The sequence below is a fragment of the Schistocerca americana genome, chromosome 2, assembly GCF_021461395.2.
Source record: "Schistocerca americana isolate TAMUIC-IGC-003095 chromosome 2, iqSchAmer2.1, whole genome shotgun sequence".
Taxonomy (NCBI): Eukaryota; Metazoa; Arthropoda; class Insecta; order Orthoptera; family Acrididae; genus Schistocerca; species Schistocerca americana.
Genome location: NC_060120.1, coordinates 205,815,733 through 205,842,888, shown reverse-complemented (window position 1 = coordinate 205,842,888; position 27,156 = coordinate 205,815,733). Strand labels below are relative to the sequence as shown.

The following is a 27,156-nucleotide window of genomic DNA, read 5'->3' as shown; positions in this document are numbered from 1 at the left end:
CTACACGCAGTAGACGAGCTCTGAACTTGCCCTTTGGAGATACGCTATAGCTATAGCTTTATAGTTATTCAATTGAAACTTCTCACATCTCTATGATTATAGCGGATCTCCCTTCTAGTTAAATTTAAACATCCTAGCCTTATTTATTCGCCTACTTAATCTATCTTGCTTCCTTAATATTTTAGACAAAAACCAGAAATCATGAATTTCCACTAAAATTTTAATTTGTGAAATGCAAAGTACTGTTTCTATTAAATTATTATGAAAAAGGAATCTAAATATAATTTTTTAAATCTCTAGCTCTTTTCTATTGCGCCAATGATTTTTTCAGAAAAACGTCCAAATTTCGAAAATGGTTAAAGTTATTGAACTGATATTCAACACATATTGATTTAGTATTACTCCTGACATGCTAGAACCGTTTCAGATTATTTACTTGATTTTTAAAGTATTGCGCAACATTTATGACGTCAGATCGAGTTACAGCGGACTGGCTGGCACGCAATGGAAAGACTGATGTGAATTTATTACAGCGTGAGTAGGCTGCTTCCCTACAGTGCGATCCCGGGACCTATGGTAAGACGACCTCACACTATACCAACGCACCCCGAGATCTACAAAACAATCGCTCACAGATACACTTTTCCAGTGCTCCGTAGTGTTACTTTTAATTGCCGTTTACGCATCTTCCACCAGATGACAGCACGTAGCTCGAACTAAATCGGTGTTTTGGTTGATGCTCTATCGACATACAATATGTGGTACCGATCTGAGTGTGTGACATCTTGGAGGTTTAGGTGAAAGCAGCAAAACTGTGCCCAAACTGTAAATCAAATGCTTTTACAGACCCCCTGTCTCTCTAGTCGCTAATCGCTTATCTAGTGTGCATTCCTTGCTCAGTATGTGTGCAGGTTAAACATTAGAATGTTATTCCTGATTAACCCCTTGATGTGATGTTATAACTACCCGTACTTGGTAGACTGGCCGCAGGGAATATGAAGATACTTGCCCTCCAGCTTCTGTGGAGAAATTTTCTCTCGCAGCAAGACTGTCCTCAGTTGAGGTGGAGATGAGGTGTCCTCAGGCTTCTGTGGAGAAAATTATTCTCGCATCAGTTCCGGACAATGTCTCGTCAGCCCTGCAGTGTTGTTGGTGGCCCAGTTCCAGGACGAGCTGGTTGCAGGTTTGACCCAACTTCTCGTAGAACGAGCCATAGGAGCAGATGTGCAGAGTGTTTCATAATGTCGTTGTTGGTTGGTTTTCTTTTCATAGGAAGAGACTTCAATTTAAATTAGATATTGAGTGCCAATTATCCTCCCTCCATTAGGGGTAAACAACATAACTCACAGAGAGGAATGGTGTGTGTGTTGGAGGGGGGGGAGGGGGGGAGGGCTGTATTACTTTACACACAGGTTGAACATTTCATTACAAATTTATTTGAGAATAGAAAAACATTAACCTGAAGACAATCTTCATAAGTAAATTTTTGCTCTGTTTAAATATCACAATGCAATCATTCAACTGCTAAACAACACTCATAAGATTTCATGTCTGCAGAATTAAAGTCTGCTGCAAGTCAAGACACAGCTATCAAAACACAAGCTCATTTAAACATTGTTGTCGGCATCGTGTTGTCGTTGTGCCTTCTCGGGGATTCTGACCTACGCGTACTGTAGCTTATAGCAGACTGACTGCCTTACCTATTTCATTTTTAGATATGCTGGTTCTTGTAGTTCTTTTCGCGTAGGTCATCTTGTTGCATCTCTTGCTTGTTTTTCTTGCTGTTGTTGCGTGTGGTGCTCGTAACTAATGAAGCAGAAGGTCCGACCACCTCGTAGTCGTTCGCCGGTGCACCTGGTTGCTCAGGCTACTGACGAGACAGTTTTCCGAGTTACACGCTGACGCGCAAAATGTCCTCGAAAATTGCCCGGACCGATCTCTTAGCATCGGAATTCAGGCAATCCTGTGACGCTGTCCGTCAATATTTATTAGTTCAGGCATTTAGGACAATATTCAACAATTCTGTAAAACATCTTGTTCAGTACAATTACAAAAATCTTTAAATAGATTCTTGTAGCACTTCGAGTCATTCAAAAAATGTCAGACATGCTCCCACATCTCCACTATGGCCTCCAATTAAACAAATGTGAGCAAATTCTGACCGCCGTCATATATGGTGTACTACAAAGACGCAGATTGAACCTTCAATAGCATTCAGTTCCTTTACTCTAATACGGTAAGTCATCCATCAGCAACAAAAGGAAGACAGGTTAACATTTAGATGGGCACTCTGAAAACGAACATGTATTAATACTACGGAAAGTAGTAACTACTGCAACCTACATCCTTCTGAATCTGCTTAGGGTATTCATCTCTTGGTCTCCCTATGATTTTTATCCTCCTAGGACTATTGGATGGAGGAGGTGGACAGAGAGAGGTGGAGAAAAGACAGACAGAGAATAAGGAAGAGGAAAAGGACAGAGAGAGATGAGGAAGGCAGAGATGAACCAGTAGAGGAATGGAACAAATACATACCAGGGAAATGCTGGGTACTCATCATTTAAACATAAGTACAGTTGCTGTTATTAGTCAATTAATCGTTTGCTGACACACAAGACAACAACACTTCGTCATGCAATTACAGTGTCACAACTCTGGGGTCGCTGAGGGTGGCAGTAGTCTTGGAAAGAGAACAGTCGACACGAAGTGTTCGAATGGTGCCAACTCCTAACGATCAGAATTTTTTTCTTTTTTTTTTTTTTTTTGGGGGGGGGGGGGGAGGGGCATCCAACTCATAATGCCCTTTCTACAGCTAGTCTATTGTAGGTGTGTGACGTGTAGGTTACTGATTAATAATAATATCAGTACATATGAGGCCCCAGGTGCCACCTGTGAAGGAAACGATCCCTGGAGATTGACTATGACCGTGAATCTGTAATCAGAAAAGGTTTAAAGAAAAACTACATGAAGTAAATTAGTATTGTGTAAACCCCACGAACCCGTTTTGCTTCCGGAAACTTCAAAAGCACACCTCTATATGAGAAGTTTCCCAACCCTGTTAAAATTATGATAATAAAATCCTTTGATATTGGAAAACAGTAAAACAATCTGAAGTTAATTTGATAAATAATGACACAATGTACTGTAGCTTTGTTTACCAGTAACAGTTAAACCCATATAAATATGCATCTAAACATGAATGAAAGGAAATATTACAGTAAGATCGCATACAATAACAGTTGTCATATTCAAAGTTTCCTCTGTAACAGTTAAACCCAGATCAATATGCATCTAAACACGAATGAATGGAAATATACATTAAGACCGCGTACTATCACAGTTGTCAGATTCAAAGTTTCTTCTAATACACTAACTTGAACCAATGGCGAATAAGCTACATCTTTGTAATTGGTCGGTGTAAATAACTTCAATGGCAGATGCCTCAACTTACACATCTGGCCACATTTCGCACAGTGCAGCACATAAATTCTCCTGTCTAAATTACTGTATATACACATCGAAGCACACCCTTCCAAAAGACACATACAACGTATGCAACGACTGGTACAAATACACTGAAAAGCAAAACCAAACAGATGATGGGAGTAACTGCTGTTAGTGATCGCGTCAACAATCACTGAAGGTGAACAATCTTTACAATACACTACTTTTATTTACAGACATTAATCAATTACAGAGCATAAAGCAATTAAATTGCTTACAATTGTGTTTCTCGAAGAGGGGAATGTTTTTTGAGTCTTATCTTTTCTGGGTCGGCGTGCTGTGGCGACGGCGGTGTAAGCAGTGTGAAGTTGCTGATATGACTATTGTAAGTTCATCCAGTCATGTCCCTGGCATTAAAATATCCTCGTTCTTTTCATGCTGTTTTGGCTGGCAGTGGTAATAAGTGACGTAGCATCCATTTGTCGTAGGCCGGAACAAAGTAACTGCTGATGTAGCACCTGAAGGTCGTATTGGCTCACCTGCAACTTTCACAGGGGATAGTTTGGCACAGTCCACATCGTGTTTAAATCAACCTTCCACTTGCTATACTTTGCCAATTGCGAAGCTAGACAGTCCATCTACCATTAAAATTCATGGTTCATAATAACACTTTTCTCACGAAAACAGTCACTAATATAGCAAAACAGTTCACAGTTTCCACATTGGCAGTTAGTGTTTTAGCACATGTCATACATCGTAGTCAAGAAATTGCGCGATATTAAATTCACAATTTATGTAATGCTGCTCAATTCTAAACCGACGATTATACTGTCTGTTCACGAGTGCATTGTCACTGCCACAGACATCGTTTTGCAAAACCAACAGCGTTTGCATAATACAACGTCCGTTTAGAACATCCACCATAAAGTCAGATTTCAAACCGGTCTAACACAAGAATGTCCGGTATAGGCACACACACTTCATGTGCTACACTATATAAACAAATGAAAAATATTCTTTGTCACCAGAAACATATCTATGGAGTACAAGGTAGTAAAAGAAAGAAAAAAATGTTATATCGTTATTAGTCATGGCATCACACACCCCCCAATGCCAGTATTGGCTCTTCTACAGAAAGGTATGACGACCACTAAAACAGAATTAGCTACCGCCCAACAATGTAAGTATTGGCTCTTAAACAGGAATGTTTGCGACCACTCATCTAGAATTAAGTACGGGAAAAATCTTGAGGAAATGTAATTCATTCACGAAGCGAGTACCTTACAAAACACTCTTAAGGCTTACTCGTGAGTTCTGCTCATCAGTCTAAGATCCTTACCAAGTTGGGTTAACAGACGAGATAGAGCCAGTAAGGAGCAGCGCGTTAAGTAGACGCGAGAGCATTGCAGAGATGCTAAACAAACGCCAGTGGCAGACATTGCAGGAAAGCCGACGTTTATTTATTCCATGGTGCTAAAATTCCAAAATGAATCGCATCTGCCCTTTGAATATTCCGTGGAATTTGTATTTTAGACTCCATTGTTATTACTCTTTGAACATGGTTATGGTCTCGTCAAAATAAGTGTACCTTTCCAATTATATGGCCGTGTTTGGTTCAGTTGATAGTGCATACATGTAATATAAACAGGTCTGTTCTGGCAAAGGCCTCGCCACTCTTGTTGTTATTGTTGTGATCTTCAATCTGATGGCAGGTTTGATGCAGTTCCCCACACTAGCCAATGTTGTGCGAGCCTTTTCATTTCGGCGTGATTACCACAATCCATGAACCTGCATTCTCTACTGAATGCTTGGGCTCTGAAAATGTTACTCTCCCATAAGTAATTACCAGACTAACCATTCAGTAATAGTGCAGGACGTCTCATATTAACTGATCCGCTCTCTTGGTCGAGTTGCGCCATTAACTTTTTTTCCCCTCAGTTCTGTTCAATAGCTCCCCTTTAGTTATACCTATCAAACCTGCAGCATTCATCTGTAGCACCAGATATCAAATGATCTTATTCTCTTGTTGCCTCTACTCTTCATTGTCCAAGTTTCATTTCCATACAGGGCTACACTCCATAAGAAGTTCTTCAGGAGGGACTTCCTAGCATTTAAATTTGTACGATGTTAAAAAATTCCTCCTTCTGAAAAACGCTTATCTTGCTATTGCCATTCTGAATTTTATATTGTCTCTGCTTCAGTCATCATAGGGTATTTTGCTGCCTGAGTAACAAAACTCATCAGTTTTTTGAGAGCCTTATTTTATAAATCTGATTCTATCAACAACATAAGTTTGGATAGGCTTATCAAGAATAAAAGACAAAACAACTCCGTTAACATCTATCTGAAGCATTGTATTCACCACAGTATTCACATTTCCCATCTCTCATCGAGCAACAGTTACTCCACATCTTCAGAATTCAATATGTCTACCTGTTCATAGCTATTCTCTGTCATTTTTCCAGCATCGAAATCGGCTACGTATGGAAGTGTCAGTCCCGTATTGGTGGGCTCTCCACATGCACTTTATTCCGTGGATCAGCTGACTGCAGCTCTGCAGTGCTCAGACCTTAGTTCCTATCACTCCAGTGGCCATCCCTGGTATATCCCCTGCTACCTCTATTGTTAATAAAGCGTCTACCATTCCAACCGTCTCTACCTATCATCATGATTCTCGATGCTACCACTTCCCACTACCACATTTATTTCGTCGTCAATATATTGCTCGCGGTCGTAATTTCTAATCCCTTGTAGACTTCAATCAAGATACACAGACTGATTATTACTCCTTCCAGTAGCATTCTCATCACTATTATCATATTCCAACGTCTGTAATAAACTCTGACAACCTAAGTCATCTTTCACTCAAGCAGCTAGAATAATTTGATGTAAATGTGACAAAAGTTTCATTACACAGATACGAATCGACGTAGCAAGACTATAAGGACTGTGTAAGAATTGATTTTTCAATAACATATGTTCAAATAATCAAGCAGGATTGTATAAACCACAATTGCAAAAATTTTACATCATTACAAGACCGTGTTTAAGTCAGTGTTGTGCTGCCTCAGACCAATAAGCAGGCAAGTACATAGGCCTTAACACCTCATAGGATTCACAATTTCTAGTCAATATATGTATCTGCACAGCATATTCACTTTCCAAGTAACCGTACACAAATTCAGTCTTGCGGCCAGCAGGGAGATTAGGCAGAAGTATAAAATCAAATTGCTCCAACAAACATGAGGATGAATGACAATTGCTGTATTCCTGACATGTAAGGAATTACTGTAAGCAAATTCAGACACACCCTCAGAAATCTCATTCTCTTGATCAAGCTCTCTATGACTACTCTTGGTTCTCCAACTCCGTAATGGCACAAAGGATCTGGTTCGTCTTCATGATCTGAATCCATGTCACTGTGCAGTACGTGATCCCTACTGTAACAGCGACATGCAGTACCTTCACTTAATCTTTCTTCAGTCATAGACAATCTTGCCCTAATTCCCTTCTCCTCCTGATAATTTCCATCTTCGTTACCTTAAACCTCAACAGTGATATCATCTCTTCATACTCACAAACAGCAACACGGAGAGTAAAACCATAACAGTAATAACCTAGTTCATGAACTTTCTTATCCATTTTAGTAATTTCTTCCTTACCCTCTGACATTTATTTGTTTGAACTAAGCCTTAACTTTTCAGAATTATCTTCTAACACCGGTTTTAATGTAGCATGACATGAAATCTGTTCTTTAATGTGAATAACTACTGCTTGATTTGGTTCCACTTCTGTCTTATTCTTTTAAAACTCTTCCCCAAAACTTTGAAAATTATTTTGCAACTGCTTATTTGTTCATTAACATCCGCCAGAGGTTAACCAATTCTGTGCAACAATGGAAAGTTTAGGCTCAACATTAGAAATTCTTACATCAAATTTTGTGTGGAAATCCCACCTCTACTGAAAGCTAAATACATTGAATTTCATGGTAACCTCTCCATTAACAGATTCACATTTCTGTAACTGTCCCTGCACGGTAGCAACACTATTTTCTATATTCTCAGCTAAGTTTCTTGCTCAGTTCTAGATTACTGGTATTTATTTTTTTATCAAGTCCGTTGAAACGAATTCCCCTCGTCCTTTCTGTTCTCTTCGTAACGTTTCATAAAATGAAGATTAATTTACGTAATACAAGGTTACATTGTTACCTTTACAGCAACTTGCCTATAAAATGTGAATTGTGTAAAGCCTGAAGCAATAGTACATAAAAAGTAGAAGTCATTACTGAGCCACACACTACACTAATGATGAAAGGAAATGATTACCGAAACGATTGTAACAGTAAACATCTATCTGCATCTTGTAGTCTTTACTTTGTTTCAGTGATTCCAGATTATCAGTGAGTACTGTGAAGCACCCAAACTGGAAATTCTGTTTTTTTTACAACATCATCACTATCAAAATTAATATTTTCAAAGCACAGTATATAGTAATTAGTTACCCACAAAACAACACATGCATTGGGAAACACAACAAGTCAAGCTAAAATGCTGGGCCTCTTACTAATGAGTACTACAACATTCACATCTACATCTACAGGATTACTCTGCAATTCACAATTACGTGCCTGGCAGAGGATTCATCGAAACACCTTGAAGCTACTTTTCTACAGTTCCACTCTCAAACAGCGCGCGGGAAAAACGAACACTTAAATCTTTCTGTGCGTGCTCTGATTTCTCTTATTTTATTATGGTAATCATTTCTCCCTACGTAGGTGTTCGCCAACAAAATATTCTCACACTCTGAAGAGAAATAGGAGACTGAAATTTCATGAGACGGTCCTGCCGCAGGTAAAATTGCCTTTGTTTTAATAATTGTCACCGCAACTCGTTTATCATATCCCTGGCACTTTCCCCGTTATTTCGTGATAATACAAAACGAACTGTACTTCTTTGACCTTTTTAGATGTCCTTCATGAATCCTATCTCATGCGGAATGAATCGCAATCTTTGGTTTTGTATCCCAAGAACATTATCTGTGAACTCATTCCAATTTAAGTTATTTGTGTTGTAATCCCTAAGTACGAGGGCTATCCACAAAGTACATTATGTTTTGGAATTAAAAATAAATACAGAATTGGAATTTTTTTTTGTTATATACAGATGAAAGCCACACTTAAATACTACTTTTCTACATAGTTGACATTTAAATTAAGGCACTTATCTTAGCGATGGTCGAGCTTGGAAATTCCTTCGTCGTAAAATTCGGCCGCCTGCGCCTTCAACCACGTGGTTATCTCTTTTGGGACAGAAAAGGTGTGATTTTTGTGGATTCCCGGGTTCGATTCCCGGGGGGGTTAGGGATTTTCTCTGCCTCGTGATGGCTGGGTGTTGTGTGCTGTCCTTAGGTTAGTTAGGTTTAAGTAGTTCTAAGTTCTAGGGGACTGCTGACCCTAGATGTTAAGTCCCATAGTGCTGAGAGCCATTTGAACCATTTGAACCATTTTGTGGATTTCCTGGAAAGAGGCACTGCAATAAACTCTCAAAGGTATTGCTAAACTCTGCACAAACTCAGAAGAGCAACACAAAAGAAGCGCAGGGGAAAGTTGGGCTAAAAGATCTTGCTGATTCACGACAACACCCGGGCCCACAAGGCAAATGCCACTCGTGAAGTTCTAGAATCTTTTAAGTGGGAGTTGTTTCCTCATCCGCCGTACAGTCCCGACGTGGCACCGAGCGACTTCCACTTATTCCCAGCAATGAAGAAGTGGTTGGCTATCCAGCGTTTTGATGACGACGCACAGCTTCAAGAAGAGGTAACCACGTGGTTGAAGGCGCAGGCGGCCGAATTTTACGACGAAGGAATTTCCAAGCTCGTCCATCGCTACGATAAGTGCCTTAATTTAAATGGTAACTATGCAGAAAAGTAGTATTTAAGTGTGGCTTTCATCTGTATACAGTATAATTAAAAAAAATTCCAATACTTTATTTATTTTTAATTCCAAAACGTAATGTACTTTGTGGATAGCCCTCGTATTTAGCTGGTTTACAACCTGTTGAATTTTGTGATTTATCCTGGAACTGAAATTCAGCGGATTCTTTTTAGTGATCATATGGATGATTTAGATTCAACTGCCACTTTTTTCACAATACAGTTAGCTTGTCTAAATCATTCTGCAATTCGATATGATCATCTGATGACTTTATGTGACTGTTAATGACAGCATTATCTGCAAAAAATCTGAGATGGCTGCTCTGATATCTCCTAAATCGTTTATGCATATTAGGAACAACAGAGGGCCTAATACATTTCCTTGGGGTACGCCGAACGTTGCTTCTGTTTTACTCGATGACATTCCGTCAGTTATTACGAACAGTGACCTGCCCGACACGATATTACGAATCCAGTCACACAACTGAGACGATATTCCATAGGGATGCAATTTAATTAGAAGTCACTTGTGGGGAACGGTGTCAAAAGCCTTTTGGATATCCAAAAATATGGAATCAATATGACGTCTCATGTCGACAGCAGTCATTGCTTCTTGAGGATAAAGAACTAATTGTGTTTCACAAGAACGATATTTCTTAATCTATGTTGACTGTTTGTCAATAAATCGTTGTTTTCAACGTGATTCATAACGTTCCAGAATTCTTCTGCAAGTTGCCTTAGGGATATTAGTCTGTAATTTAGCAGATTACTCCTATTTCCTTTGTTGGGTATTGGTATGACATGTGCAACTTTCCAGTCTTTGGGGACGGAACTTTCCACGAGAGCGCGACTGTATATGATTGCTAAGTACTGAGCCATTGTGTCAACGTACTCTGAATGGAATCTGATTGGTACACAATCTGAGGCGGAACATTTGCCTTTCTTAAGTGTTTTAGGTGCTTCGCTAAACCGATGATATCTGCTTGTAAGTTACTCATGTTGGCAGTTGTTCGAGACTACAATTTTGGAATATTTACGTTGTCTCCGTTGGTATGCTAGTTTCGGAAAACTGTGTTTAGTAACTCTACTTTAGTGGCACTGTCGTCAGTGACGTCAGCATTGTTATCGCGCAATAAATGTATGGATTGCGTCTTGCCACTGGTGTACCTCACATACGATCAGACTCTCGTTGGATTTTCTCCCAGGTTTCGAGACATAGTTTCGTTCGGGAAACTATGAAGAGCTGAAAATAGGTTAAGGAAAATGCTTGTAAATTTGAGATAACTAACAACATTCTGAAAGGTGTTTATATGAAGCACTGCCTGATTGTACACAATAACTCAAACACTCTACAAGATCCTTCAGTATCCTTAACATCACACCAGACCCTAAATCCTGTGCAAAGCTTGTTAAGTTCTAGATGCCTCCAACTAAAAAATTAAATGAGATAAATTTAATTAAATGAGATTAATTTAAAGTAACCAATGAATTTAGTATGCTTTAAATTATTTGAAAATTCCTCTTCCATCAGTCTTCTACACTGAAGAGCCAATGAAACTATTACACCTGCCGAATATCGTGTAGGGACCCCGCGAGCATGCCGTAACACGACGTGGCATGGATTCGACTAATATGGGAAGTAGTGCTGGAGGGAACGGACACCACAGCATTGCCCAAGTCCGTGGAAGTGCACAATGGACATGAATGATGCAGGTGATCAGACTGGATGCTTACGTACGTGTCACCTGTCACAGTCGTATCTAGACGTATCAGGCGTCCCATATGACTCCAACTTCACACGACCCACATCATTACAGAGCCTCCACCAGCTTGAAGAGTCCCCTGCTGACATGCTGGGTCCATGCATTCATGAGGTTGTATCCACGCCCGTACACGCACATTCGCTCGATACAATTTGAAACGAGACTCGTCTGACCAGGCAACACGTTTCCATTCATCAACACCCCAATGTCGATGCTGATGGGACCAGGCACGCGTAAAGCTTTGTGTTGTGCAGTCATCAAGGATGCAAGAGTGGGCCTTTTGCTCTGAAAGCCCATATCTGTGATGTTTCGTTGAATGGTTCGCACGCTGACACTTGTTGATAGCCCATCGTTGAAATCTGCAGCAATTTGCGAAAGGGTTGCACTTCCGTCAATCTGAACGATTCTCTTCAGCCGTTGTTGGTCCGTTCTTGCAGGTTTTTCTTCTGCCTGCAGCGATGTTGGAGATTTGATGTTCTACCGGATTCCTGATATTCACGGTATGCTCGTCAAATGGTCGTACGGGAAAATCCCTATTTCATCGCTATCTCGGAGATGTTGTGTCCCATCGCTCGTGCGCCTACTATAACGCCACGTTCAAACTCACTTAATTCTTGATAATGTGCCACTGTAGCATCAGCAAGCGATCTAACAACTGCGCCAGATACTTGCTGTCTTATATGGCCACTGCCGACCGCAGCGCCGTATTCTGCCTGATTACGTATCTCTTTATTTGAATACGCATGCCTATACCGGGAGAGGGGGGGGGGGGTTGCCCTCGAAATCGACGCCACAGTCACTAAAAACTGAATCAACCATTTGTAGCACTGTCTATGCTATCATAGAATCAACTGCTGAAACACATCACGGAACTTCCGGATTTGCTTCTCTTTATGAGCAGACGACTTTCAAAATGGTTCAAATGGCTCTGAACACTATGGGACTGAACTTCTGAGGTCATAAGTCCCCTAGAACTTAGAACTACTTAAACCTAACTAACATAAGAACATAACACACATCCATACCTGAGGCAGGATTCGAACCTGCGACCGTGGCGGTCGCGCGGTTCCAGACTGTAGCGCCTAGAGCCGCTCAGACGATTTTCCAAGTTGAACAAAATAAATAGTATATCAGCACCAATATTCTACACAGAAAACACACTTCCAAAGAACAAGCATCCAAATCCAGAAAATCAGGTCACATGTCAAAATATACAATGATTAAGAATGAAAATTAGCAATGCAGGATCCAGTTCTTAAGACAAAGTACAACACTTCAACACACGGTAAGAAGAAAATGTTTATAAGTTTAACACTAAAAAGAAGTTGGCAAGAAAAGTAAATTATTTCACGCAGCAACAGTCGTAAACATTCTGACGCTTATCATCTGCCAATCTTCTATCTGAAAAAAATATATCAGTCCAAATTTAAACTTAAATAACAAAATGCTGATTATACTTTAAATTCGAGAAATTTTCACCAGTTTCGACAGTCTCTTGTTTCAGTATGCAGAATAGTGCAAGAAGTAATCATTAGCAACCGCCATTCGTGTTTAGACCACAAACAGCAAAAAATTACTTTCCATATTGTCCTTACTTATCACAGTAATTATCACATAAGCATGACAAAGTACTCTTTACTATTCTCCCTCACAGTGAGTTATGTCAAGAATGAAGTGAAGAAACTCTTTTGAGCCACTCCAAGTATGCACTCATTACTGATCAATTAAGTGTTTAAAGGCGGTGAGAAGATAACGTGTATCATATGCTTTAACGCAAATTGTCCTGTGTTCTCAGCATAAGCAACGATATTCTGTAATAAAATGTATGCCAAAATGAAAACTGTTTCAGAGAACAAAATTTTCAACAAATAGATGAAAAGATTTCTGAACATTAACAAATATACCCATTCGATAGGTAAATTTTATTCGTTAGACAACTCTGGAAACTTACGTTCTTTCATCTTGGCAGGATCGCCAATATGTACATCTGCTGTCGTGTTGTAGCTTTCAAGTGAGTCATCCGGCTGAAAATTCCCCGTTTCAATCATAAATGTTCACCCAGGAAATAATATTATGACGTAACCTGGAACGAAGAGCAAGGCTGAGTGTTGGGAAGAAATGATCTGAGGTCACATGGTCAACAACGGACGATGAAGTCAGCTGTCTCAAAACTTTGTACCCGAGAAACTTTGACGTTGGCTTGATGTGACGTTATGTGTTGGCCAGTGTGGTTGCAATTATTTGAAGTGGAATATTTTAACATGACATGACATGATGGGAAGTGCGACTTGACCTTAAGAGATGCGTGAAATACGATATTTGGAAGTTGACAAATTATAAGACAACTTTCAAACACAATGTGAATGGTCGACCTAAGTTCAAACAGTGTTAATGACTGTGGAATCAAGTGATTTCCTGATCTCGTTAAGTGGCCCCTAAACTATCAATAAAATTGGGCAGCAACATTGTGCAACATATCAAAAGCTGGTTCCAGACAATGAATCGATATGGCACAATCTCGGTGTCAAATCCCGAATGTGCAAACATGGCAAATACTGATGCCACCTCTTATGTGGCTCTTGGGCTGGTTTTGCACTCATGCAAGAAAAGAGAAAGCGTAGACGAATAAAGGAGTGATATAATAAGAGAGGAGAATTGACACATGTAAACGTCCTAAGTGACTTGACAATAAGCGAGCCAAATGAGTATCTGAAATTTCTGAGGATGGACGCTCGCTCATTAGATATACTGTTTCACGTGATTACATCTATAATTCTGATTATATATGGTTAGTATTTACTTATTTACATCCAGTTTTGAAAACAAGAAGTACACATAATTTTACTTAAATTGCGTTAAAAAATTTCTTGCCCTTGCATAAAGCTCAAGCCACCAACGCACCAAAGTGGTGGTTCCAGTAGCTCGGCACCACCAGCCTCGCTTTTCGATGCACTTGTTAATCTTTTCAGCTCTTTCTTATAATTTTTCCACAATGAATTTAATTTCTTTACTAAATGAAGCTTATGTGCTCCCAGGTACGTGTCCCTATATTTCGACAACAACTGATAGAATTGCTCCATTTTCTCATGGTGACTGCTATATTCGTTCCATTTATGTTGAGATTTGGCGAACAAAAGATATGTTATCTGTATTGGCAGTGAGTTAATGTGTATGGACCTTTTCACCTATGCTAGATTTTGCGTTGTATGCTTTTGTGTGTTGGCCTTTGCAAACTGCCAGAAGCAAAGTAAATATAATAAATAAAATCTATTTTCGTGAACAGTATTTCTCCGCCTATATTATTTTACTGTACAGATATAAAATTCAATTGGTTATGGTCCTACGAAGACCGAATTGAATAACTTTGACCAGTAAATTGTGGTATACTTAGTATTACTTGTGAGAAGTCTATAACTTACAGTACCTGTATTGCAACTGCGCAAAGAACTTCTGCCCAAATGAGGCAGATTGAGAAGTTCATGGGTCGAGATAATTATGCAGCTTCGAAGTCTGTAGTATAAGCTTATCTGCACTTGGACAATCTATGGGATGTCATTGATGGAACCTTGAATTTCACAGATTCAGATTTCCAGAACAAAGATCGTAAGGCAAAATCCAAATTAATTCTTCTAGTCGGATCATGTTAATTACCTTCACACAGAAAAGGCCAGTACGGCGAAGGAAGTATGGGACAATCTAAGAAGAGCGTTTGAAGAAGGATGTTTGACTAGGAAAATGAATTTGCAAAGAGAGCTTATCACCACACGTCTAGACGAATGTAAAAATGTTGATGAATATGTGAACAAAATCTTCTTCCACTTTGAATCGTTTAAGAAATATTGGATTCGACATCGCTAATAAATCGATTGGTACCTTGTTACTAGCAGAACTACCTCTAAATTCTCCCACATAATAATGGGCCTAGAGAATTCAGGCAAACCAATTACAGGCGACAGCGTAAAAGTCAAGATATTAAGAATATATAAAAATATTCTATCCAGGACATAGGAATGCCTTCGTATCGAAAATACAAAAAGAAGAAACCTGTTCGATGTTATAAATACCAAGGAAAAACAAGTACGCAAGAAAAAGTCTTGTTTCAAAGGGAACACAAAGGAAAGCGAACAGTAAAGGTAAGGCACTGCATATTATTCTTGGCAAAATTTGGAGTAAGAGTACAGGTTCGCTCCTTGATTCTGCAGTGTCTATGAATATAACCAAAGGCCAATGAGTTTTATACGATGTTTCACCTAGAACATACATTGTTCGCCTAACAGTGGATGGTTCTCCATTACAATGTGAATGGAGAAGAAAGATAAACTTTAATTTGAATGCTAATGCAGAATCACACGGCATTACAGCTCATAATGTAGGTTATATTAAGAATGCTGCTAAAGATTTTTCCTTCAGTTAGTGAAATAGTGAATAAGGGCTACAAGATAATTTTTCTATTTAAATGGTGGAGAAATAATTGATCAGAAGGGCCAGTGTGAGACCCACAGATACTAAAGAAAAAGTTATTTATGAATTAGATGTTCCTGAAGTTTGAAATAGTTATCCTTTACATTCCTCGAAAGGTTTTTTATGTCATAAAGGACTGGAAATCATAGTAGGAGAAGTACGGCCTTGTTAAAACACACGAAAACAGGGTTAAAGGAATTTAATCGTTGTAACATGCGTTGTGAAATTTTTTTACAATGAAATCAAGCCAGATTATCATTTAAAACAAGTAAAAATAGATGTACTGAGCTTTCACAGCTGATACGCAGAGACGTTTGGGCCCATGGAAAAGGAATCTATCAGAGCACTTGTTGTTTACTTACCTTGATTGGTAATTTTTCGAAATAAACCCACGTTTATTTCCCTGGAACCAACGACAAAGTGAGCGAGATATTTGCCACTTTCGCGTCATGGCTCAAAGAAGGAGTGGTAAGAATATGAAAGTTATCAGGTAAGAAAATAGTACCGAATGCGTCAATAAACACTTTAGACAACGACTGAGTGAACTTGGAATCAGAAATCAAACTGCAGCTTGCTTTAGTTCTGACCATAACGCAGTAGCAAAACAGGCTAATAGAAAAATTCTATAAAAAGCAAGGAGTATGTTTAAAGGATCCAGAATTACTCATATGTTATTGGGCAGAAGCAGAATCAAGTGCAGAGTATCTGAATAGTAAAAAAATGAAATGTCGAGTGGCTAGGGGCTCCCGTCGGGTAGACCGTTCGCCTGGTGCAGGTCTTTCGAGTTGACGCTACTTCGGCGACCTGCTCGTCGATGGGGTTGAAATGATGATGATTTGGACAACACAACACCCAGTCCCTGAGCGGAGAAAATCTCCGACCCAGCCGGAAATCGAACCCGGGACCTTAGGATTGACATTCAGTCACGCTGACCACTCAGCTACCGGGGCCGGACATCTGAATAGTAAATAGCCTACTAAAGATTTACCAAAGACGACCACATATGATATTTGGACTGGTATGAAGCCAGATCTGGACCATCTAAGAATATTTAAATGAAAGGCCATGGTACAAGTTCCCAAACCACTTAGAAGAAAATGGGGCTCTAAATTTGAAAATCATATTTATTGGAAATTGTGAAGATTTCCAAGGTTACTGAATCGTAAAGCCTGAATCAAAAACGGGACTAACTAGCAGAGAGGTATTATTTTTATAATTGGTGAGAATGAAACGTATAGTGAAAAAGTATGTGCACATATTAATCTGAATAAGATGTCCAAGAGCGTTCAAAAGCACCAGAAAATTTTGGATTTAAAGTACATGAAAGAGCTGTTCAGGTAGAATCAGATATATTGAGTGAAGATGAAAAGGATAATGAGAACCAGGAAACTCCAGCAGCAATGGACGTAAATTTGCGGCGTTCATCGTGTAGAATAAAATCTAAATTGTATCCAGAATATAAAATGTGTATGGATGCTCAAATATTCAACAGTAACCTCTTACAGTTGAAGAAGCCTTGGTTAGCCCGAGTGCAGTTTATTGGAAGAAAGCTACAGAAAAGGAATTAGAGTCTTTTTCTACTCCGGCCGGTGTGGCCGAGCGGATCTAGGCACTTCAGTCTAGAAGTCTAGAACAGCGCGACCGCTACGGTCGCAGGTTCCAATCCTGCCTCGGGCATGGATGTGTGTGATGCCCTTAGGTTAGTTAGGTTTAAGTAGTTCTAAGTTCTAGGGGACTGCTGACCTCAGATGTTAAGTCCTATAGTGCTCAGAGCCATTTGAACCATTTTCTTTGTCTACGAATGATATTTACGAGTGCACCACAAGGTAAGAAACAATACGAGTGAGATGGGGATTGTACACTCCTTAACTATAGAGCACGTGATCCGATCGCGTAATGGCGATTAAACAATGGACGCGTGAACAGACAAAACAGATAACCGTCTTCCCACCCACTGTGCGCCGTGTACTTTGTGGTCGCGACGTAACGATACGGGTGGCGCTGTATAAAAGATCCAGATCGCGTTGTGGGGAACTCAGTTTAAGCTCGACACTTTGGTCCACAGCTCGACGCTTTGGTTTGCAGCAAATAGAATTATGCACATGGATACACGTCTATATTGGTCCGTTGCTCAGCTCACACTGGTCTCCACATTGTCTTGTGCGAGCCCGTACACGTCGCACTATTCCCAAAGCTGCCACAAAGCTGTTTGTAGAAAACGAAGGTAGAATGTGAAAAAGCAATTCCCTTATTTGCAGGCAGTGGCAATTCTTTTATAATCACCTCAAACTTCCACGCCAAATAGTGCCTAGACCCTAGAATTAAACGTTGGGTTGTAGTTAAAAGAAAATTCTTATATTTAAAAGGAACCGTTGTTTACCAATTAAGTAATTGTTAGACAGTGAACCAGAACCTGGAAAGTTATATTGATGCAGACTGGGGAAAAGAACTGCATAACAGACATTCTATTACAGGCAGCTGTTTCAAGTTGATTGGAGGATTAATATCCTGGTCTTGCTAGAAATAACCAACAGTGGTTTTGATTACTGTTGAGGCTGACTATATGGCAGTGTCTTTCATCTTATCAGAAGTGTTATGATTAAGAGCTCTAATAGGTGAAACTGAGCCACATACGATTATTGAGTCTACCAAAGTGTTTTCCGACAACAAGGGAACTGCCAAGCTAGCTCAGAAGCAAATAACAAGTGTACGATTCAAGCACATTAATATTGGGTACCATTTTACTAGGTATTGCCTAAAACAGAAGGATACGGCTATAAACTGTTTGTGTACGGAGGAAGCAGGTCTGATTTATTGACCAAGGCTCTCAGTAAAGACAAATTCCAGGTATTTGAAAAACTGTATGGTTTAACAACATAGAGTACAATGCGTAGTGCTCCGAAACGATGTAGTGTTCATGATGATTGTGTGCACATAAAACATTTGTTCAACAGGAAGTGTTGAATGTTCGTGCTCGAAACATGTGTTATGTGTGTCAGCATTGAGTTGGCATGTATAGACTTCCTGGCCCAAGGTATGTAGTCTTGGTATATATGCTAGATGTTATGCGTTCCATTCTTGTTGTAGCATGTCTTGGTAAATTACGGGGAATACATCAAATATAATAAAAAATATGTTCCTAAACAGAGTTTCTCCATCAATAATATTTTACTGTGTAATTGTGCAATGCAACAATTAAGTAGTTTGTGAGACTGGAAACCACTAAATATTTTCAATAATAAATGTCCGTTCCTCTATTTCGAACCCATTTCCGTTTCACAACACATCAAAATGCACAAAATAAACACCGTAACAGACTGCTCTGACAGGCATTCAATATTAGCCAGCGCCATTAGCATGAGACATTTTACGTAAAATCTAATTTCAGTAGATCCGTCACTGTGCCGTATAAAATATTACACAACTTTCAATCTTACCTACAGACAGCCAATAACATTGGGCAATATGAAATATTGAGTCATTCTCTGACATTTAGTTCCCACAAGTATACCATGAAAATGTTGTTGATTAATATGTATGCGTGCACCCAGAAATGTACTCATTAACGTGAAATACACTAATATGCACAACTCTTAAATTTAACATAATGTTGTAAACTAACTAACCTCAAACACATGTACACCAGCTGTCAGATTTGAATACTGCGAGGGCTACAGTTCTCGACCGGTCAGAACAAAGCACACTTATAATAGGTGTGTCAGCACACAGTGTAATGGATTTCTAGATATGTTCATTTCATGAAGTTATTTATGTATTACGTCAGGAACATGACGATATACAACTTGGTTAATCCACTGAATGAATGAGAGCAAGTATGGCTATTAATTTACTAAATAGTAAAAAAATTATAGGATGCGCAATGGAGCGAACAGTACATTTATTTGTTCGTACTGTTCCAATGACAACATTGTCTTAAAAATTAAATGAAAACAGTCCTGATCGCGTTTCCAGATTTTTCATTTGTTAGCAACAGGTTTCGGCTCGTTCCTCGAACCATCTTTAGGCTCTTTCTGCCATTATGGCTGCTGGTGACCGCAGACGGAGCGAGATCCGTGTAATTACGGTTCTTTAGCATTTTATACCGATCGCTATGCTCCATCTACAAAATGCTTTCTAAAATTTTGAAAACATTGTCGTAGATTGACCAAATATTATGACTGGAGCAAATTTGGTTTTAACTGGAAACCAGATTGACAAAATGTTATGACCGGAGCAAATTCTGTTTTAAAGAGAAACCAGATACCGTACTACATTGAAACTTCCTGGCAGATTAAAACTGTGAGCCGGACCGAGACTCGAATTCGGGACCTTTGCCTTTTGGAAGGTAGGAGGCGAGGTACTGGCGGAAGTAAAGGTGTGAGGACGGGGCGTGAGTCTTGCTTGGGTAGCTCAGTTGGTAGTGCACTTGCCCGCGAAAGGCAAAGGTCCCGAGTTCGAGTCTCGGTCTGGCACACAGTTTTTATCTGCCAGGAAGTTTCATATCAGCGCACACTCCGCTGCAGCGTGAAAATCTCATTCTGGAAACATCCCCGAGGCTGTGGCTAAGCCATGTCTCCGCAATATCCTTTCTTTCAGGAGTGCTAGTTCTGCAGGGTTCGTAGGAGAGCTTCTGTAAAGTTTGGAAGGTAGGAGGCGAGGTACTGGCAGAAGTAAAGCTGTGAGGAGGGGGCGTGAGTTGTGCTTGGGTAGCTCGGTTGGTAGAGCACTTGCCTGCGAGAGGCAAAGGTCCCGAGTTCGAGTCTCGGTCCGGCACACAGTTTTAATCTGCCAGGAAGTTTCATATCAGCGCACACTCCGCTGCAGACTGAAAATCTCATACCGTACTACATTATTTATCCAGTTAAGAGCCTTATTAACGTAGCAGCCTTTTTCAAAAATTCTCGCTGTGACTGCAGCTGACACGGTTGCAGTATTCCAAGATAGTATGGCAGTTCTGGTATTAGACGATAATATGCTGAAAATGTTTTTAGGTCCGTTATACATCTGAGGTAGAGACAGGACTCCGATACTGGCGCAGCTGTCGGCGTGAGCTCGATGTCGTGGAATTGCAGGTCCAGATATGCATAATTTGAAACATTCGGTCATATATTCGTATATTCTTCTGTTCAGTTGAACTTGTGATACAATTTCAATTTAGTGACTTACACGACGCAGTTTTAGATTTACTCACATAAAAGTACAGTCTTCGAAACGCTCAAACGAGGTACCATGCACACACATTGTTCCACCAGTGACCTACCGATTTGTGCCCAAAAACTGTCTCAGTTTATTCAAGAATAAAAGTGCGACACACAGTTCACATTATATTACTCGCTCTCTTTCTGCAGTTCCCATCAATGCGCTCACGTATTAACATAAATAATTTATCCGTGAGATAACGCACGAAAACCAACGCACCAGCCATGCCACATGTCTGCAGTCCGCGTTCTCATGTAACTGACGGTCTTACAACTCGATTGTTCAGTCTCTACAGGGTCTTTTTTTTTCACCATGTACTGAGAGTACACTGAAAAAATAAAAAAAAGTCTAATGAACATACGTCCGAATGTGCATGTTTTCCACGCTAGAGACCATTTATTCAATCATACTTTGATACAGAGACTGCGGTCTAATACGCGCTGCAATACCATGCAGCCACACTTACAGTATGCATGGTTTTCTCCTAGAGGGTGGTACAGTTCTTGAGATATCAGGCCCTAGAGCCCTCTTCTGCCATAGCAATTGGTAACGTTGTGTCCGATTCACTTCTCTATGTGATTCATGTTGAAGTGGGTGTGATACAGTGTTGTACACAATGGTTCCGACATAGTGTTCACTTGCGGAAAGACAAATGGCAAAAGGGGGGGGGGGGGGGCAGCAAGATTGTATCAGGAGAGCTATCCTCACCGTCAGTAGCCACAGCATTCAATATTTGCAACAGTGTATCGCCATTTGTCTGAGACAGGGTCGTTCCAGGAAACAGGAAACCACGAAGAACTTACCCGAAATGTTCGAACACCAGACTTGGAAGAAAATATGATTAACACATCAGGAAGGCGACCGCTGTGTCAGTACCATTCGGTTTGCCCGCCGGTAAAGGGTAAGCCAGACGACCGTGAGGAACTTTCTCTATATCAGTTGTTACTACCCTCATCACTTCAGACGTGTGCAGGGCGCTCTAGAGACAAACTTTCCACATCTGGAGCAGTTTCGTCACTGGTTTCTTCACCAGGCAACCACGATTCTGGGATTTGTGTCGTCTGTCCTATTCACAGTTGAGACCACCTCTACGAGGAGTGGTATGTTCAACGTTCTTATCAGGATCTGTGCTATAATATGCAGAACCCCCATGGTGTGGTGACAGCGAATTATCAGCATCAGAGCAGCCGGAATGTGTGGGCTGGGATAATTGGCGATCGTCTTTTGGCACCAGTCTTCCTTCAGCGTCGCCTAACGGGCCGGAGCTATCGGCGTTTCTTGCGGGTGACTTTGCCTCCCTTACTGGAAGAAGTGCCATTGATGATTCGAAGGGTTACGTGGCGGCTACGTGATGGTTCTCCAGCCTACTGGACGCATCCTAATCGTGTCTTGCCAGGTCGGTGGACCGGACGAGGGTGTCCAGTTGCATGGCCTCACGTTCGCCGGATCTCAACCGGTGTGGTTTCTGGTTATTGGGCCATCTCAAATGTATCCTGTACACAGAATCATTCCAGATATGCAGACAAGGAAGGAGGATATTCATGCTGCCTTTGACACTGTTCGGATGCAGCCTGGCCCACGTGAACGTGTGAGACAGAGCATGCTACAGCGCGTACATACATGCCTTGAGGCACTCGAAAATCATTTTCAAGACATACTGTAGCTATGGCTGCATGGTGCAGCGTGCATTAGACCGCAGTCTGTATAAGAGTGTATGATCGAATACCCAGAAATCATGAATTTCCGGACATAAGTTCATTAGATCTTTTCTGTTCTGTATCCTCTCATCAATAAATCCACAGACTTTGTACACGGGGGGAAAAAATCCTCCTGTGTTGTCGAAAACGGGAACTTTTATAGCACAGAGAATTATAGACAGAAACAATGAAAAATCAATGTTCAGGTAGAACTACTATCTGAACGTCTTGACGTTTACTACTAAACACAATGAATAAAACAAAACAATAAAGAGAAAATTAATTATGTAGGCTCCCTAGAGCTATACCTTCAATTTTTAAAAATTGTTTTGTTTTTCTACTATATGACATGTCTGATACAGTCTGTAAATGCACTATGGATGAATAAACAACTAATTAACAGTGCCTCGATAGATAAAGTCTGAAGCATTGAACATACTGTAGAACATCCTTCTTTTGCGAACTTTGTCTTGATAAAATGCTGCTTTCGATATCTTAAACCATTATTCAAATATAATATTTGTATGCTTTGTGATTTTTCATCGTAATCTAATATTTGTCGTAATCGAATATTTGCCTTTTTATTTTTTTTAGATTTTCTGAAGTCAGTATGTCCATTCCTGGACCGAGTTCCGGAAGACCAGAAGGATAATTTCTTAGATGATTGGCTACAGCGTATGGAGAAACTGAATGGATTATCAAAGGACGTTGGAAGCAGTGAAGAGCCGAAATACTACATGCACTTTAACATAATGGTGGCTATGGCCAGAAAACTGTAATTGGGAGTTTTGCACCACCGCTTGAACAATAAACAATATTTAATAACGGAAATGACAAACAACACAGAGCACAAACAGAATTCCCAGCTAGTCTGTTGTTAACAGAAAATTAAACTATAGACATTTATATGTAATTATCTTCCCGTAAACTGTTTGGAAAATCCTCTCAGGTGTAAATGGCACTCTAAGAGTATCCTGATCTGTACAGTTTTGACGATACTCCTGTCAAAGATATTCCAACTGCGCTAGTGTTCCGTTTTTAATTACCAGGATGTCAACATTACGCTCCTTTGCTCCCTTAATTCGTTGGATTCTCTCTCACTTTGACATCAGGGGCATAAATGATTCGTTTCGCACCTCTGTCGAAATGAAGAACTACTAAAGGTTTGCTTCTTTAGTATATACACCAACAGAAGTGTAAGCAGAAAGCTTACCAATCGAACGGAGTGAAGTAACCGAACTGAGAGACTACTAAAGGTTTGCTCCTTTAGTCATTCTTCATGTCGACAAGGGTGGCGAAAGGAAATATATTGTTAAGAAGAGTTGTAATTTATACCTTCACTGGTATTCACTGACAGATGCAGCTCAGATTATTACGAAAGGGGTTACTATTGCATAATTTATTCTCATGGCAAATTTTGTGAACCCTGCAATACCAACAATGTCGCCGGCCGCGGTGGCCGTGCGGTTCTAGGCACTTCAGTCCGGAACCGCGTGACTGCTACGGTCGCAGGTTCGAATCCTGCCTCGGGCATGGATGTGTGTGTTGTCCTTAGGTTAGTTAGGTTTAAGTAGTTCTAAGTTCTACGGGACTCATGACCTCAGATGTTGGGTCCCATAGTGCTCAGAGCCATTTGAACCATTTGAACCAACAATGAAACAAGCAGAAAGTTTACCCCGCAAATAGTGTGAACTAATAGGGCGTGTTGAAAAGTAATGTCTTCGATTTTCTATGTGAAAACTCTTACAACTTTTTTAAATAATCCAACCTTATGAAGATAATGCATCTTCAATGTTCATGCCTACATATTTATTTCTGAACGTAGGCACCTTGGCGAAGAACACATTTCTTCCAACGAGGGACATGTTTGTTAATATCGTCACTGCAGAATGTTTGACTTAGTTGACGGAGCCACGCCCTCACCTCTGGTGGCAGCGCTTCATCCCTATCAAATAGAAGTCCCCTAAGGTGTTCGTTAAGGTTTTGTAACAGCTGAAAATTGGATGAAGCCAAGTCGACATTGTATCGAGGATGGTCGATGACGGTGAACCAAAGACGTCAGGTTGTTGCAGATGTCGCAGCGCTCGTGTGTGGTCTGGCATTGTCGTGCTGAAGGACAGGGTGTTCGATATGTGGACAAACTCTTGGAATTCGCGCTTTCAGGTTTCTGAGTGTCTCGCAATGCACTGACACTGTTACGTAACACATCGCTATGCTGCATACTATAGTTTGAAGCTCTCTAGCGGCAGAGGGTTGCAACTTGCGTCAGAGATGCGGAAAAGTCTACCGGCTAATATCAGTGTCATGTAACAGCCGATATTGAAAACAAAATGAAGAAAATTCAGAGGCATTACTTTTCAACCCGCCCTCGTAATCGGACAGTGTGGTATTTGATGTTAAGGGGCGATCAGAAAAGCAATGTTCAGCGAAGCTCTTTGTTGCCCAATATTTGGTATCTATGCATATCTAAATGTTTTCAGAGTGGGCAGTAGTGGCATGAATTTATTTAGCTTTGTGGAGAAAGTGCCACTAGAAAACTTAAAGTGTTTACATTTCTTAGCAGAATAAGCTGGAGAAGTGTCACAAAGGAAAATGACGTCCAACCCGTGCATTTACATTATCGCAAATAATGTAAGGTACGAGGGCGAAAGAAATACTTTACTAAAACTTACTGGCAGATTAAATATGTGTGCCGGACCGAGAATCGAACTTGGGGCCTTTGCCTTTCGCGGGCAAGTGCTCTACCAACTGAGCTACGCAAGCACGATTGATGATCCGTCCTCACAGCTTCAGTTCTGCCAGTACCTCGTATCCTACCTTCCAAACTTCACAGAAGCTCTTCTGTGAACCTTTCAGAACTAGCACTCCTGGTGGTGATGGTGGTTAGTGTTTAACGTCCCGTCGACAACAAGGTCATTAGAGACGGAGCGCAAGCTCGGGTTAGGGAAGGTTTGGGAAGGAAATCGGCCGTGCCCTTTCAAAGGAACCATCCCGGCGGCATTTGCCTGAAACGATTTAGGGAAATGACGGAAAACCTAAATCAGGATGGCCGGAGACGGGATTGAACCGTCGTCCTCCCGAATGTGAGTCCAGTGTGCTAACCACTGCGCCACCTCGCTCGGTAGCACTTGTGGAAGAAAGGATACTGCGGAGACATGTCTTAGCAACAGCCTAGGAAATGTTTCCAGGATTATATTTTCAATCTGCAGAAACAAGTTTTTATAAAATGGATTACTGTGTTTAAATGATCTTTATCAAACCCCGAATGTCTTCCTGAACATGGAGAGTCACTATATCTACATCTACATCTACATCTACATGGATACTCTGCAAATCACATTTAAGTGTCTGGCAGAGGGTTCATCGAACCACTGTCACAATTCTCTGTTATTCCAATCTCGTACAGCGCGTGGAAAGAGTGAACATATATATCTCTCCATACGAGCTCTGATTTCCCTTATTTTATCATGGTGTTCGTTTCTCCCTATCTAGGTCGGCGTCAACAAAATATTTTCGCTTTCGGAAGAGAAAGTTGGTGATTGGAATTTCGTGAGAAGATTTCTACGCAACGAAGACGCCTTTGTTTTAATGATGTCCATCCTAAATCCTGTATCATTTCAGTGACGCTCTCTCCCCTATTTCGCGTTAGTACAAAAAATTCTGCTCTTCTTTGAACTTTTTTATGTACTTTTTTATGTATTTTTACCTCCATTATCTCCCCTTACTCTGTCTTATGCCCCCCTTTTTTATCGCCTTATATGTAACATTTTACTGTCGTATTATTGTCATGTCACTCGGCTGAAAAGCGGCGGATTGTGCCGCTGACAGCCTTCCCCTACCCATATGGCGCAGGGGAATGAAATCACAATAAAGAAAAAAAGTGGGGAGAGGGCTGGTTTTGGTTGGTTGGTTGGCGCTCCGGTGTGCAGTCTGGTTGTCGACGGTCACTCTTCGCGCATTCTCTGCCTGTTTCTGTCACGTGGGCAGTGGGGTTGCAGACGGAGACTTGCGTGCGGTTGGCGTGTGTGTATTGTGTCGTGTGAGAGGGCAATGTTCTCGTCTGTGCTGCTAAACGATGTGAAAGTGCCTTTCGTATACATCAGCCTACAACCAGATGCGCTAAAGAATCAAACGGTGGGAATTATTCAGGTTCTTAGAGTTTTGCTGTATACATGTTTATTGAGTTTCGTGCTGTTTGCAGTTAAAGGATCTTATAGTGTTTGGACTCCCTTGTAGTCTGTTTCGTATTGACCACTGGTGCACAACGTATTGAACAGTGGTTACCTGTCTGAATGAGGTTTGCTTGTTTTGGTTTTGTGTTGGCGTTTCTGTGGTATAATCATCGATGTGCATCGTCTGTTGTAGCTGATCGTTTAACTGGGGGACGACGCCTTGACGGCGGCCAGTTTGAATTGTAACCGATAGCGCGGTCGCTGTGTTTGCCAGTAGACACCAGTTCTTCGGTGAATCTAAGTTGAGTATTACATTATTTGTTCCTGGTGACGCCGAGGCGTCCGTCTTTCCTTCTTCACCGTTCCTTTCAGCTTTCAAAAGTGGTTCAAATGGCTCTGAGCACTATGGGACTCAACTGCTGAGGTCATTAGTCCCCTAGAACTTAGAACTAGTTAAACCTAACTAACCTAAGGACATCACAAACATCC

The 27,156-nt window shown here is 40.6% G+C and overlaps 1 protein-coding gene across 1 annotated transcript in view; it reads left to right on the top strand.

Annotated features, from left to right (window-relative positions):
- The window catches only part of LOC124596449 (juvenile hormone acid O-methyltransferase-like), a 66,141-nt gene extending 42,825 nt beyond the window's left edge, over nt 1–23,316 (top strand). Inside the window, exon 6 of the mRNA XM_047135583.1 lies at nt 23,090–23,316. Within this exon, the coding sequence (XP_046991539.1) occupies nt 23,090–23,274 (185 nt within the window). The 3' untranslated portion in view covers nt 23,275–23,316. The remainder of the gene's footprint in view (nt 1–23,089) is intronic.
- The last annotated feature ends 3,840 nt before the right edge of the window (nt 23,317–27,156 follow it).